Raw genomic sequence first — 16,467 nt, 5'->3', positions numbered from 1 at the left:
GTGAAGACAAGGGTGGCATGAACATCCATAGTCAGAGAGCATAAATAAGTCTGGTTTGTAATGAGTTAAAGGTCTTTCCCTTCACCTTCTCCTCCCTAGGTTCCTGACATTGGATATATATACATATATATGATTTTGGCTCATCCAACAGTACAGATAAGAAGATGTACTTCTTTAGAAGGCACATCTTTCGGGGCGCCTGGGTGGCTCAGTCAGTTAAGCGTCTGACTTCAGCTCAGATCATGATCTCACGGTTTGTGAGTTCGAGCCCCGCATCGGGCTCTGTGCTGACAGCTCAGAGCCTGGAGCCTGGTTCAGATTCTGTCTCCCTCTGTCTCTATCCCTCCCTGACCAGTGCTCTGTCTCTAAAAAATAAATAAATGTAAAAAAAAAAAATTTAGAAGGCACAGCTTTCCATTTCCTTAGGCTTTCCCTGTCTTCTTGAGCCTCCTGTAGATCTATGTGACCCCCCCCCCCATGCACCCACACTTCATACACTTTGCCACCTTCTACTTGGGCTATGCTCCTGGGGGATCTGGGGGATGCTGACAATGTGGGGCTGCCAGAAACTCAGTTATTATGAGTGGACTCCGTAATGGCCATGAGTTGCTAATATCTCAGAAATAAGATGGAAATAACCATGGCAATGCCAGATGCCTGAATAAGTTGCATTTTCAATGGAACTATAATTTTAATAAATGACTTTATGCTGTTCAATATTTTGACTCATTTAACAAATGGCAAGACTGTTTGCTGGACATGGCATGAAACAGTACAAGGGCAGGAGGATTTACAGAAGGACGGTTTTGCAAAGTATAATTTCTTAAGGATTTCCCTCTACAAAGAGTCTGGTGTTGCCTGAGAGCCAGAATTCCTATGAATAGACAGATACTGAGACTCAAGGGGGCAAGCTAATCAACGATTAGAACCTTCCCTCAAGCCAGGATGTTAAACAGCCAACGGAAGTGGAGACTTTCGACATGGAAAAGAAAGGAACCTTGAGAGAGCACAGAGCATTTGCCCAGACAAGGGCCATTTGTCCAGTTCCTGGGCTTTGTATTTCAAAGCAGATCATCCTCAGGGCACTCTGGGGAGACTCCCCGGCTGGAGACTGTGGCTCCTGCCGTGTCCTGGAGGGAAGTACAGCCCCGCTACCTCTTCTTACAAGCGTGCAGTTTCCCAAGGAATGTAAGACATCCTCAACGGAGAAGTGGCAAGCTGGCCGGACTTGACCTGTGAACCTTGTGTTTAAAAAGATGTTTCAGCTGGGTTGACCTCACCTCTGAACCTGCCCTCAGAGACACCTCTATTTAGTTCTTGGTATGACAGGGGTCGGGTTACCCAAGGTTTCTTCCCAGTCTTTGTAACTGTGAACTCAGGATCTGTGTGTTGGAGGCAGGATTGTGCCATATAATAATAAACATCTTGACTCTTGTGTCCATTTGGGAATCATCTCTGACTTTTCGCTTTGGAAACTTCCTCTCAACAAAATAAATAAGATGTCGACCTTACAGCTGGGACAGAATTAGAATGATCAGTGCAAAATCTTTGGGGTAGGCCAGCAAGCTGGAGACTCAGATGAGAGTTGATATTGCAGTCTTGAGTCTAATATCTTCAGGCCAGCACGCCGAAACCTCACCCAGGGGTTCTCTGTTACAGTCTTGAGGCAAAATTTCTTCTTCCTTGGGAAGCCTCAGTCTTTTCTGAAAGGCCAACTGACTGCGCGAGGCCCATCATGTTTTCCAGGAAGGTAATCTGCTTTACTCAAAACAAAACAAACAAACAAAAAACTTCACAGCAACTTTTAGATTGGTATTTGACCATGTAACAGGGTGCCGTGGCTTAGCTAAGTGGACACATAAAATTAACCAACACAAGCTGTGAGATTGATCAACACTTTGTACCCCATCTTGTCCTTCTCAGGACAGACTCTGTGGCCTTGTATCTGGGGCAGAAGCTAGGCATTCCAAGACTCTTCGGGATTAACAGTGCCTTCTTTTCCAAGGATTTCATGTTTTAATGTACCTATATAATCCGTGGCAAGTTTTGAGGAACTTTTGCTTCTGTATCTAATGGATCTAAATTAGAAGTTGGCATTTTCGGCAAAGGGCCAGATAGTAACTATTTTCATATTTGTTGACCATACCACTCCTCCAGCCACAAATCAAGCCCTAGGCAATCTGAAATGAATGGTATGGCTGAGTTCCAATAAAACTTTATTTACAACAGCAGGCAGAGGGCATGGATTTGGTCCATGGGTAAAGATAGAGTTTGGGGTGATATCAGACCTTTTCTCCCCAGCAAACCTGGCAAAGGGGAGAGAAAAACCATACTCTGGCTTGAGATGCTTTCAGCTGTGAGGCATAAAAAACCCAAACAAAGTGGATTTTATTATCTCATATAATAAAATAGCCCAAGAATGGGTGGTTCCAAGGTTAAGTCAAGGTCTGAAAGACATCTCCAAGGACCAAAGTTCTTTCTACTTCCGTACTCTGTCACCTTCAGCATATTGGTCGGTTTAATTTCACCTGGTATTTGAAAATAGTTCTTACATTTCCTGGCAGACATGACTACATTCGATGGAAGAAGAAAACAGATATGGTCCAGTGCAGCTCATTTTCGTAGCAAGGAAACCTTTCCCAGAAGGTACTGGACCATCTCTCTCAGTTCTCACTGGCCAGAATTAGGGTGTGAGCATTGCTATACAGGATGGACCCTCTGTGCCTGGCTGGGTAAAAAAAACATGGCTGGCCAAGAGGAAGAAGATAGATCGACCATGAACATTCAGGCTTTACCAGCAAGCAAGCGATCAACAGTGCCCCTGGGAAGAAGCCCAGCGATGCCTGCTCTAATCCCGGGTCTATCACAAGAGGGGGGCTGAAGAGGGGGTGGGGGAAGTTGCTGCCTTGTGATAAGTGAGCAGGGTTTGAAGGGAGAGAAGAAGGGAAACAGTCTGGAGAGAAGCTCAGGAGAGCAGTTTCCTCTGTGAAGCGCCATGTAAGGGGTGGGTGGGTGGGAGGCTCTGGTTAACTGTGAAGGAACCCTAGCTAGAGAAACGGAGCCACCCAAGCCAGAAAAATGGGAACTGAAAATGCCTGTGGAGAAATGAAGAGCTCCAAGGGGACCTGAGGCCAGAAAGCTTCCCACTCCCTCACCCAGTTGCCAGCCAACTCCGGGCTCAGGGGAGCGAGAAGCCTTGGGAAGCCAGCTGTACTGGCTGGTCTCTGCCTGCTAACCTCCTTTAGAGCCTCCAGGGACTGGAGTGCAGCAAGGAGGAGCAGCGAGAGATCTGGGCCCCAAGGAAGAAACTGGAGGGGTAGACCAGGTGTTTAAACCGCGTCCCTGGGTGTCAAGGTGACATTGACTTAATTATTCCTTCTTGCATGGGGTGGGGGACACTCTGCTGAGGCTGGGATTTTTGTCATGGGCTTGGAGGCAGGCCATGCAGGAGAGCTGGACATAGCACCCAGGCTCTGCTCTGGCCCATCAGCCAATGAGGGAAGTCCAAAAGGTGCCCCCACCCCTCCAGTATGAGTAGGCCAATGCTGATCAGGTGTAGGGACAGGGTGGAGAGCCCATCTGACCCTTTCCTTTCCTTTTCCCTTTCCCTCCCTCTTTCCTTTTCTTTTTTCAAGAATATTATTTTTTAATGACATAGGATCATGGATAATACACATGCTTCGTTCCTATCTATAGTTGTACCTGCATAGGATGTGCCAACAATCACATTAATAACCAAATAAACTCCATGACTTTGCTTGGGTGACACAGTAACTGTCACCAAGGTTTCCACCCAAGCAGGTGGCAAATCGATTCTGAATGGAAGCTGGTACCACCTGTAGGGAATCTAACTGTGGGGATAGTTCATCAAGGCAGCTGCAGAATAGACTCACTCTGTTGAGGTGAGGGCACTTTGTGCTCGGGATAGAAACCACGCCCGGGCATGTGAGCACAAGGGTGAAAAATGAGGTAAACCCAGTCACCACCAAAGTGGGGAGCTGGCCTTCTGCCGTGTTGCACCTCAGCCAGTTCTCTCCAGTCTCTGGCTCTCTTGATCCCTCCCTGTCCCTTGCCTCCTCACCTTCTGCAAAGCACTGAAGCCTGGCACACACTCAGGTCTCAATTCTGTCAGTTGTTACTGTCATTGTTGGTGATACTGCTCTTTGCCTTACGCTCTTTCTGCTGCACAGAAGTCTCCTTTGTCACGGATGGAAAATTCATCTGCAGTCTTCGGACTCTGATGGCCTTGGCCATGCTTCCCTTGTCCCAGGATGGACAATTATGTGCCTGATAATATTCTAGTCCTACTTCTGAAGCTCAACACAAATCTACCTTCATAGATTTCCTTTTGAATTCATGTCTCACGGCATATTGTTTGCAATTTCATTGTAGCCTTTATATCTGCCTCTTGTCAGCCATGCTCATGGTCCATCCTATGAGATCAGACAGCATGCCTGACTCATCCCTTCAGCCCGGCACTTTGCATGGTTCACCAGTAGGTGCTTAATGAATATTTGTTGGGTTAAATTGACTTTGATCACTAGTAACCTATGTCCTAAGTTTATATTGGTGCTGTTGGTTTCCAAGAAAGGAACCTGTTCCACTCTGGAAAGAGGAACCCAAGACCTGAGGCCTAGGAATATCTCAGCGAGTTTCCTGGGAACTGGAAAATGAAATGATAGTGAGCTATCACACCCTCATCCCGATCAGAGCCTTGCACGGCCTCAGACAGAAGCGGCTGTTTAGGGACAAATGAATCACCACAATCATTGCCCATCCACTTTACTTGTGACCTTCTCTTTAAGGGGAAATTTGATTCGAGACTCACAAAGGCTTTCAGTATCAATTAGGTGGTAACCAGTCCATTGGAGGGGCTCTTGCAGCTGCCCCAGTATATTCCCAGTATACTTCTCCGGTTCTAATGCTCCCCTCTGTCCCAGATCATTGTCCTAAGAGATTATGCAAATTTCCCAGAAACTCACGCTGCACAAAACATTGCACAGCCTATCTTTAGACTCAGAATTGGATTTCCCTTGGGCCTGCTCTGAAGTCTGGGCAAATGCTCCCGGTTAATGCATACAGCTGTGCACTTCTCCCTTATGCAGATGGCAGGACTTTTTGGAGATGACCTAATTCCCTCAGGCCCCAAATCTCAGCAGAGCCCCATGGGAATATACTCTTGGTCTCCTGGAAGCTTCTTTTTATGAAGCTGTTTTCACCCTGGTCATAATGTGAAACTGGAAGTAACATGTTTCACTTAAATGACACTTGGCTTCTTTAAATTCCCCTTCTCTTCTGCACAAAGGTCTCGACTTATCTGTCCTTCCTTCTTCTCAGAACAATGATAAGATAGCCAGCCAGGCAGATCCCGTGGAAGCAGCCCCTTTCCAGCCAATGGGGACAGTCCCTCTGTGTCTTCCAAGAGCCTTACATTTCCTTCAGTCTCCGGGTGGTCAAACAACTGACTCTTCACCAGCAGACCAGCAGCTGTCTAGACTCTGGCTGAGCCCAGAGCTTCGAGGCGGAAGATGCAGGCTCCATGACTGAGCAGTTTACAGAGAAGGCTTGACATTTTGTGCAGGCAGGGGATGAGGCAGGGAGTTTTCCCATTTGGACTTACTAATGAGTATGTTTCCTCTGAGAGATTAGTGAAGAGTGGGACTGCGTAGAATCCAAGGAAAAGAGGCTCAAGTTTGTTCCTAGGATAAACATACCACTGCAAGGGATGGCTCCAGACTGAGCTGAAAGGAGTAGGTGGGGGAAAAAAAAAAAAAAAAAAAGAGGGCACCTGGGTGGCTCAGTTGGTAAAAGCTTCCGACTTCAGCTCAGGTCATGATCTTGTGGCTCCCGGGTTGGAGCCCTGCATCAGACTCTGTGCTGATAGCTCAGAGCCTGGAGCCTGCTTTGGATTCTGTGTCTCCTTCTCTCTCTGCCCCTTTCCCACTCATGCTCTGTCTCTCTCTCTCTCTCTCTCTTAAAAATAAATAAACTTAAAAAAAAAAAAAAAAGGATTAGGTGGGACTGACAGCCCCACAGAGGGAGCAGAGGTTACCAGAGCAGCTTTAGGCTCCCATGTTCCAGGAAAGGACTATTCAAAGGGGGCCAGGGGGCTGATGTTTACTGAATCTCTGCCAACTACCAGTCAAGTCTTGGAAGTAGGTTCTATTATTATCCCCTCTTTACAAATGGGGAAGTGGGGGCTCAAGGGGGTTTTATGAACTCTGGCCACGTAGCTGGTGAAAAGCAGATCTAGGGCTCATGCTCAGGTCCGGCGCACTTGATGGTCAATGTTTTCATCCATGCAATCAATTTCAACAAGGTCATGGCAAAAAAAAAAATTAAGATATAAACTTCTGGACTGGCAGTTTAAGGAGCTCAGGGGAACTCTCTCCAACAAAACAGCTATTTAACTGGAGAAAATTATAAATATCAATTATTTAAAATCTCTGGAAATTGTCTTAAAGGCATAGGGCAACTGGAGAAACATTCATTTAAGAGTATCCACTAAATCTTGGTGAGAATGGGGAGGGTCTATGGCATTGGAACCATGACTCACTCCCTCATCCCCTCTTAGCTCTATCTCGTGGAGCTGGTGCTCCACTCTGGGCAGGTGTGGCCGATGACACAGGGGCTCCCTCTCCCTCCAGCTCCCCATCTAGGTTACAGTTTGTCTCCAAAGGTGCAAAATGCTGGTATTTCGCATCCTCACAGCCCTGTGTTGCAGAAGTTCTGTTCTATTCTGAAGAGGCCCATGCCAAGATGACCGAAGCTCCACTTCTTCCAGGAAGCCCTCACTCCTGCAGGAAACGCTCTGCTCCAGGAGCAGCGGGCAGAGAATCTGGGGCCTCAACTGCCTCACCCCACTCGCTCCCAGGATGGAGGCTCCACACTGGGAGAGGCAAGCTGAGAACACAGAGGGCGTCTCCGTCTCAGTACCTGCTTGTAGAACAGGGGTGTCACTCAGGGGAAGCAGATTTCTGTCCCCATCTCTGGCTCCTGCACAATGCTACGGATGTTCTACCCTGGGGAGAAAGCAGACAGTGTGGATGAAGGGCTCAGAAAGGCTGTGTGCTGTTGTTGGGCTGCAGCTACTCAGACGCCATCAACTGGAGGCAGGGCAGACTTGAAATCATTCCCCAATTCACACACAGCTCCATCAGCAAAAGGTAGATGCCTCACTGGCACAAGAGGCTTCATTAAGCACAATTTCTGACCAAACACTAGGCTAGGGGCAATTCCTAGAAAGCCAGGCTCAAAAATAAAGTCACCCATATGCCTGTCAGGCACACAGCCCGGCACACAGCTTTCTGTGTCCAAACTTGGACCCTCTCAGGAGTGACACGGGAGGCAACATCCAAGCTACTGGTCCCTGGCTAAATGTGGGGAAAAATGTAAATTTCTAGAACTGTGATAGAAGTCTCCAAGTTTCACACACACACACACACACACACACACACACACACACACACACCAGTGAAGGGTAAGTATCTAACTGGTCAAAGGCACTTAATCATAACTTTCAACTGATAAAGGGCTTATGCTCACCCAGGGGAGGCTTCTAGAGAAACAGGCTAAAATACAAAACACAAGGAGGGGCGCCTGGGTGGCTCAGTCAGTTAAATGTCTGACTTCGGCTCAGATCATGATCTCACGGTTTGTGAGTTCGAGCCCCGCATCGGGCTCTGTGCTGACAGCTCAGAGCCTGGAGCCTGGCTCAGATTCTGTGTCTCCCTCTCTCTCTGCCCCTCCCCTGCTCATGCTCTGTCTCTCTCTGTCTCTCAATAATAAATAAATGTTAAAAAAAAATAAAAAAAAGATTAAACACAAGGAAAAACATCTGAGCAGGACATAAGAGGCCAAATGGGAGAAACGGATCAACTTCACAGAATTGGTCCAGCCAAGTCAGTAGACAAATGATGACAGGCTGGGGAGGGGGAGAACGAGTATCCAAGGTAATCGTATATTATTGAAAATGTCCAATTGTGAACAAAATCTTGAGATATACAATGAAAGAACGTGTGATACCCAGGCAATAGACACAGTGTTTGAGGGGGTCTGGAAGTAGGACTTGGTGACAAAGACTTCAAGGCAGATATAAATACGTTCAAAGGAAAACTAAAAAAATTGAAATCATGCCAAGTGTGTTTTCCAAACACGGTGGAGTTGAATTAGAATATGTGTAAATCTGGGGTGCCTGGGTGGCTCAGTCGGTTGAGCGACCGACTTCGGCTCAGGTCATGATCTCACGGTCCGTGGGTTTGAGCCCCTCATCGGTCTCTGTGCTGACAGCTCAGAGCCTGGAGCCTGTTTCAGATTCTGTGTCTCCCTCTCTCTCTGCCCCTCCCCTGTTCATGCTCTGTCTCAGAAATGAATGAACATAAAAAAAAAAATTAAAAAAAAAAAGAATATGTGTAAATTAAATAACATATTGTTAAATGGCAAGCAGGCCAAAGAAGAAGTCAAAGGGAGCTAGAAAATACCTTCAGATGAATCAAAACAAAACTCCACATATTAAATCATATGGGATGGATGCAGCTAGAGCAGTGCCCAGAGACAGATGTATAGCTGTGAATGCATATATTGAAAAATAAGAAATATCTCCTATCTACAACCTAACTTCTACCTGAAGAAACCAGAAGAGCAAACCAAATGCAAAGTAGGCAGGAGGAAAGAAAATGAAAGATTAGAGCACAAATACATGAAATAGAGAATATAAAAACCGTAATGAAAAATCAACAAAATTGACAGTCCTATAGTTAGAAGGACCAAGAAAAACAGGGAGAAGACTCAAATTACAGAAATGAAAGGGACTATAATGTAATATTATGAACAATATTACACCAACAAAGTAGATAACTTGGGTGAAATGGACACATTCCTAAAAAGATGATAGATGTGTTAATTGTGGAAGTCATTTTACAATGTATATGCATATTAAATCATTACTTTGTACACTTAAATATACACAATTTTGTCAATTGTACCTCAATAAAGCTGGAGAAAAAAGGAAAACCAGTCCGTGTACAAAAGCATGAAAAAATACAATATTTAGGAATAATTTTAACAAAGAGAGGCAAAACTTGCATGTAACGTTGAAAGAAACTGAAGATGATCTAAATATACCATGTATTCTTGGGTGGAAAGACAACATTGCGAAGATAGAAATGCTCTCAAAATTGGTCTACAGAGTCAACGAAATCCCTATCAAAACCCCAGTTGGCTTTTTTGCAAAAGTTGACAAGTTGATCCTAAAATTCATATGGAAACATGAGGGACTTTGAATCGGCAAACCATCTTAAAAAAGAACAAAGTTGGGGGGGTTCAATCTTCTGAGTTTCAAAGTATACTTACTACAAAGTTACAGTGGTCAGAATTGTGGTCTCACACTTCCTAGTTTCAAAACACACTTGCTACAAAGTTACAGTGGTCAAAATTGTGGCAATATAAAGGCAGATGCACAGATCAATGGCATAGAGTTACAAGTGCAGAAATATATGGTCTATGAATTTTCAACAAAGGTGCCGTTAACAATTTAGTTTGACAAACGGTACTGGGACAACTGGATATCCATAAGTAAAAGAATTAAGTTAGATTCCACATCACAACATGCTCAAAATTACTCCCAAGCTGATATTTCTAAGTTTAAGAACCCAAACTACAAAACTCTTAGAAGAAAATATAGGAATAGATCTTCATGACCTTTGGTTAGGCAATGGCCCCTTAGATTTGACCACAAAGGAATAAGCAACAAAAGAAAAGAAATAGGTAAATTGGACTTCCCCCCAAATTAAATCTTTTGTGCTTCATGGACACCCCCGAGAGAGTGAAAAGGCAACCCACAGAAAGGGAGAAAATATTTGCAAATCATACATCTGATAAGGGTCAAGTATCTGGAATAGATAAGAAACCTTTACAACTCACAATTAAAAGACAACTCAGTTTAAAAAAGGCAAAGCATTTGAATAGACATTTCTCAGAGAAGGTACAAAAATGGTCAATAATCACATGAAAAGATGCTCAATACCATGAGTCATTAGGGAAATGCATATCAAAACCATAACGAATGGATGATTGTAATAAAAAAGACAAACAGTAACACATGTTGTTGAGGATGTGGAGATACCAGAACCCTCATACACGGTTGGAATGTAAAATGGTGCAGCACCTTTGGAAAACAGATTGGCAGTTTCACAAGAAGTTAAACGTTGGGTGACTGACCCAGCAATTCTGCCCCTAGGCATACATCTAAGAGAAATGAAAATATATATCCACCTCAAAACTTGTAGATGAATGCTCATAGCAGCATTGTTCATGATAGGCACAGAGTGTAAACAACCCAGATGTCCATCAACAGATGAACAGTGACACACAGTGTGTGTGTGACATATCCATATAATGGAATACTATTCAGCCACAAAAAGGGGTAACATGAGGATACATGTTACAACATGGAAGAACGCTGAAAACATTAGGTTAAGTCAACAAAGCAAGTAAAAAAGTTCACATATTATATGAGTCCATTTATATGAAATGTTCAGAATAGGAGTATCTATAAAGACAGAAATTGATTAGTGGTTGCTTTCGGTGGGGCTGGGGTGGTAATTGCTAATGGGTACCAGGTTTTTTGGGGGGGGGAATGATGAAAATTTTGGGAACTTAGATTGTGATGAATCTGATGATGACGATACAAAAACCAAAAGCCATTTAATTGTGTACTTTAAGTTGGTGAATTTCATGGTGTGTGAATTATATCTCAATAAATACATCTTAAAAACTAAAAAATGGAAAAAAGAAAAAAGGAAAACAACCCTTAGTACTGATGGGAGTCAGAGAGGACATCTTGGATGGTCCCCAGGGCATGGGTCCTCATGATTGAGGGTCCGCTGTGGCTCTCTGTCGAAGCCGGAGGATGGTGGCTACACCCTTCCGAGGCTCAAGCATGGGACTGTGGAGTGGCCTTGCCGCTGAGACATATGCTGGTGGTGTTTCCTCAGTGCTTCCTTACTTTGGGGCCTCCTTGAAGAGCACTCACACACAGTGTGAGGCCCCCACAGCGATGGGGACGTGGGACATGGGTGGTGTGTAATCTGAACATCATTTTCCCCACTTTTCTCAGTTGAGTCATTGCACCAACCCTGAGAGAAAGCTGTTATTCCCACACACTACGGGGAGAACCCGAGACCAGAGACCTGAGGAAGGCTGGCCAAGGTCAATCAGCATGTTAGCTTAGTGGCAGAGCCAATGATCCCAGCCCAACGCTGTTCTACTGCCAGTTGCCCTGTTCCACATCTACGGAATGTCTGCCCCACTTTCTGCTGAGAAAGGGAATGGGACAGGCTAGGGTCAGTCCCTCTGGTCTTTGTCCCTGTCAGGGATAAGGGCCATTATACCATCTTCACAGGGATAGCAGGGGATGAGGACGTGGGTGGAGAGTGTCTCGGCCGAGAGTCAAATGGCGACATGTGGTATTCATCTGCTTCTCACGAGGTGCCACTTTCTCGTCTGGTCTACTGACAGAGGCACGGGCTGCAGCCTATTTAACGACCTCATCCCAGCTTTGTTGTGGTTTTGGGCGGCAGTAAGAGTGAGAGCTTTACTTTGCTGAGCGAGGCGAGACCGTAACTGTCCGAACCTCTTGCTCCAGAGCCCTGCAGACTCTCCCTTAACTGAGGACGGGCACCAGGAAGCCCAGATGTCACAGGACGGTACGCACACCGTGTCACCTGGAACCCCCAATGTGCAGCTCCCTCTAGGGACCATACCAAGCAATGCTCTAGCCCTTGGGTTTATAGAAGTTTATTAGAAATCTGATACTCTGATATCACACTTCAGGGTTGGCTTCTTGCGACCTGGGCATCCATTCCACTCTACTGGCTTGGGTTCTGAGAACAGAGCAGAAGTTTTGGGGTTCCCCAGAAGACCGCCATGCCTATACTGTGAGGGTGTCTGTGCCCATCATGTCCCCCTCCACGTGTGACGGATGCAGGAGCCCTGCCCCCTCTCCACGTGGGCTCCTTCTGTGCACCGGGGGCCTGCCTGGGACACCTGGCCCGGTAGGAGCTGGGGGCCGTCCCTGTCTACCAATGTTCTTCACTCTCCCCCGGGGACCCTGGGACCCTGAAGCTCTTCTTTGGTGGCAGCTAAACAGCTCTGCCGCTTCCGGCATCGAGGGTTCATGGGAACATATTTCTTTGTTTTTTTCTCACTTGGTTTTACAGGAGACCTGGCTTCGTGCAGGAAGAGGGCTGCTCGTTTGCAACACCTATGGGATTCTGGCACCAAAATGATGACTGGACTGGCTGTATTCCCACACATTTGCCGTGTGACTCCCAGGGGATGTGGAAGGAACACGTGTTTCTTACCCAGAACCTAGAGCAAGTGCTGGAGGAGTTGCTGTGGCACAAACTGGTCAACAGTGAAACTATTTTTTTGAGCCTGCCCATTCATCGAGCTTGCTTCCCAAGGGTAACGGGTCTGCTCCTCCTTGCCACAATCCCACGGACCAGAGGACGCTCTTTAGAAACAAATACCATGGTGAAAATCCTTTAGGAAAGGTCTGATTCGAATTTTTTCCTTCATTCTAAGCGGACTGTCACTTCCACAGCCCAGGGGCAGAGGGCTAGCCTGCCCGCCCCCTCTCCTATCTCCCCCCTCTTTCCTTCCTCTTTCCCCCCTTACATTTTAAACAAATGTGCATTTGTCACCTATTCTGCCACCACGCACCCTCACCCACACATGGCGGGGCCACCTCTCTGTGCTGAGTGTCTCCAGGGCACCACCCCCGTGGTCCCTGCATGCCCGAGGTACTGTGTCCTGTGCTGCGGTCTTCACCGCCGGATCGTCGTCGGCTTTCAGGACCTTTCAGTTTACATCATCTACTTGGAATCTCGGGAAAGTTTATGTGGTGGGGAGGCAGGGAGTTCTCAGTGATGCTTCTGGAATGAGCCTCACTCATCCGGCCTGGTTTTCCCTGCAGGGAGCACAGTGTGGCATTGTGTCCCCGAGCGCCTGTGCAACTCAGGCGGCACAGGGCCAGCCCCAGAGCAGGCAGAGAATGCGGCCCACTGCTCGAGCTGCCCCCCTCCCGAGGGCCTACAGCCGTGCCTTCCTTGCACATCCTGAGCCAGCTCGGCTGGGGCTTGGGGTCTATGGCTGCCTTCACACCTGCCTTTGAGATGCTTAAGTAGCCCACGCATCCTTGGGCCTTCAGAGCTGGATTGCGGCATCTGACGCGAGATGGACAACGAGGCCTTGCTGGGCCCCGTGTCAGGAGCAAGAGAAGCTCATTGGCTCTTGGGGCTGGAGCAGCCTTGTGTGAAATGGGGCTGATGGTCTCTCTTGGGGAAAGCACAGGGACTTCCCCACCCCCTGGCCAGGAAGGAGGAGCTTCTGTTGGCTTGAGACAGCACGAGCTTCATCTGTGCCTTGCCAGAGGCGTCTCCAGGATCTGCCATGCCACTTGATGGTCCCAGTAGCCCAGCTACCACGGGGATGTCTGGTCACCCCTTGAAGCACTAACCTGTGAAGACCCCAAGCTCCCTGGGAGGGGGGCCCTCAGATGTCAGGAAACTCCAGACAGGGCCATCGATCTATGCAGACCCCTTGCTGAGTGTCCCCTCGGCTGGAGCCTGCGGCTCAGAACAGGCTGGCGTCTGTGAGAGAGGACAGGAAGGCAGGGGCCTGCGGGGGAGGGATGATGGGGGTGGTGTCAGAGGTGGTCTCCTCTGGCTCGCTGTCCCCCCCGTCCAGGTCTTCGGTGAGAGACGGGATGATTCTGACCATGCTGTCTTCGAAGTGCACCTGCTTCTTCTTGACCAGCGAGTCGGCTGGCTCCAGGGTCAGCTCTGTCAGGGTGTCCGGGCACTGGAGGGCACCGGGCTTCTTGGTCCCCTTCAGGATGCTCTTCATGTGGATGAAGAGGGAGCCGGTCCCCTCCTTGAAGGCCCCGTGGAAGGTGTACGTTTGCTCGGTGTCCCCAGAGCCAGTGGTGCTCACGGCACTGCCGGAGGGGTCCGTGTACTGCTCTGGGGGAGCGGGTGCCTCGGGCTTGGCCTTGCTCTTCTTCCGCTTGCTCAGCAGGAAGTAGGCCAGGCCAGTGATGATGAGCATGGAGCCTGGAAGGGATGTGGGAGGTCAGCATGCGGGGTGAGTGCTGGAGAAGGGCCAGAGGCTGTCCAAGCCCGCTGTCCCAAAAGGCCATCGCGGCACCCTCAGGCCCTCCTGTGCTCCAGCCTGCACATGTGACTTGTCCTCACGCACCCACTTCACATTCAGGGGGCAGGCCTGATGCCCGGCTGAGGGACGTCAGCAGGGCCAGCGCTATGCTGGGGTCCTCACCCTCATCGTTAGCCAGGGGGGCCCCATGCCTGAGGTCCCCTGCCTAGTGACAGCCAACCCTGGTTCAGCCTGCCTGGCCTTTCATCACCGTGCTTGGCCTCCCTGCTAGGACAGCGTGTCAGGCTGGACCTTCAATGGGTCTGCACTCTCTTCTGAATGCTGGGCTCCAGCGGCTGATCTGGGCTTCCTTCCGTTCCCAGCAGCGGGGACATGCTCCTTCCTCAGCCTCCCCAGTGAACACAGAGGAAAGAGCAAATCCTATGGGGTGGGGCTGGGCTAGCATGGGCCCCCCTCCTGGGGGCCCCCCACCCCCAGCTTCCAGGCCAGAGGTCCCTCTGTCTCAGGCAGAGATTGCTGCTCTGGCCAGAGGAAGCCTCCGGGCATCTCCGAGGAGCGGGAGGCTGTGGCTCGCTCTGGCCTCGGCAATGCTGAATCCTTCTCTGGAGTCCACTGAGGGCTGTGCAGAGTGGCCTTGAGATGCTATGACAGGTACATGAAAAGAAACCACAGGGAGGAAGAGGAAGCTCTGCCTTTCGACTTTGTTTCCCTGGGGCAGCTGGCTTCCTGGCATTTTAGGTGGGTCACGAGAAGGGACAGAGTTTTCACAGCTAGGGAGGAGGGGAGAGGAGGGTATTAGCCGAAGAGGTCATGGACAACACCGAGGGGCGGGATCACAGAGTCCTGGCTTCTAGGATCAGACACTAGGCTACTGGCAGGCTCTGTGAAGTTGGGGTGGGAGAAGATGAGGAGGCTTTGAGGGTCTGCCCTGGGTCCCATCATGGGATACCTTCCAAACCAGGCTGAGGAGTTTGCCCCTGAGTGGGTAGGCACTGGGGAGACAGGGATGGGTTTGTACAGAGAAATGACCATCTCACGCCCTCCGAAAGCTCTGACCACACAGAGGCATTGGAGGACAAGTCTCTGTGGGTGCAGCCTCTGGATACCTGCATGAAGGGACATTCTTGCCCCTTGACAGCATGAAGGATGTCTGACACTTCCTCATCCCCAAGATCTAGGCCGGAGAAGTCAATGGGGTCAGTGGGGGCCCCGGGAGCCAGTGTCCGTGAGGCCTGTGAGAAGGGGATTCAGCCCTCCCTGCTCAGAGCCCGTCTGTGGTGGGGGTTGCTGGCCTCCACTAACTCCTGGAGGTCCTACCTGGGATGGTCACGTGCCAGACCAGGACAGGGTGGAGAAAGCAGGCCACAGACAACAGCATGTATGCCAGGAACTTCTGGAAGCAGCCCAACCAGCGGGCTTTCTCCCTTGCTTTGTAGGCTAGGGACGCTGGCCGACACCTGGCGGGAGGGAGTCCAGGATTAATAGGAGACAGGAAACAACCCAGACAAGCCCCAGCAACAAGTGAAGCTATTGGAGGCTGGGACTGGGTCTTTCTGTGTCCATGTTCTCTTTAGTGACCTCCGGCTGAACACTCCCCAGGGGCTGGTGTTCTCACCAGGGGTTCCACAGTTAGGGGTCTTGTCTGAGTCCCTCCAGAGGGTCCACAATTTTTCTGAAATGCTGTCTAGCCCTGCCTTTAGGTCAAGGGGGAAAGGAGCCAAATGATATCAGGACTCAGCCAAGACTGGGAAGGAAACCAGGGCCCCATTGGGAGGTCCCCCGTGGAGTGGAGAAGGCACACAGTAGGGGAGATAGCCTGCTGGGACAGTTGTGTTGACTGTGCACTGCACAAGCTGCCTGGCCACCTGTATGAACAGGCTGGAATCCAGTTATACCTTGCTCACGGAGTGTCACCTAGGCATAAGATGGCATCAGCCCGGAGGGGCTTTTTTAAAAACTGTCACACAAGGACCACACATGGGTCTGGCAGAGGCCTGATGCTGAGCAGTTTTCCTCAGGGGTGTTGCTTCCAGGTTTCAGAGGAAAGGGCTTGCCTTTAGGTCTGTCTCCTTCATCCTCTGAATTGGTCTGGAGCAGGGCTCTGCACAGCTGAATTCTGGCCAGGCAAGTTTGGGGGCAGTGGAGGGGCCTGGAGGATGCTGTGCTGGTCCAGAGCAAGGCCCTCCACCACGGCCATGGCCATGGCTCATTGGTGCCCTCTGGTGGACGTTCTTTTGTGACCAAACCCGGGCTGGGAGAAGGGAGTCCAGAGCAGGGAGAAATGCCCCTTCA

At 49.1% G+C, this 16,467-nt stretch overlaps 1 protein-coding gene across 2 annotated transcripts in view; it reads right to left on the bottom strand.

Annotated features, from left to right (window-relative positions):
- Positions 1–10,630: 10,630 nt before the first annotated feature.
- Positions 10,631–16,467, bottom strand: part of TMEM72 (transmembrane protein 72) — a 29,002-nt gene continuing 23,165 nt past the window's right edge. The window contains exons 4-5 of one of the 2 annotated variants that reach the window (XM_078434545.2): positions 15,493–15,632; positions 10,631–14,114 (exon numbers count right to left, since the gene is read on the bottom strand). In XM_078434545.2, the coding sequence (XP_078290671.2) occupies positions 13,636–14,114; positions 15,493–15,632 (619 nt within the window). In that variant the 3' untranslated portion in view covers positions 10,631–13,635. The remainder of the gene's footprint in view (positions 14,115–15,492; positions 15,633–16,467) is intronic. The other variant, XM_078434546.2, reaches the window with a different exon arrangement.

Source organism: Panthera onca, chromosome D2 (assembly GCF_046562875.1).
Source record: "Panthera onca isolate mPanOnc1 chromosome D2, mPanOnc1 haplotype 2, whole genome shotgun sequence".
NCBI classification, from domain to species: Eukaryota; Metazoa; Chordata; class Mammalia; order Carnivora; family Felidae; genus Panthera; species Panthera onca.
This window is presented reverse-complemented; position numbering and strand designations above follow the sequence as displayed.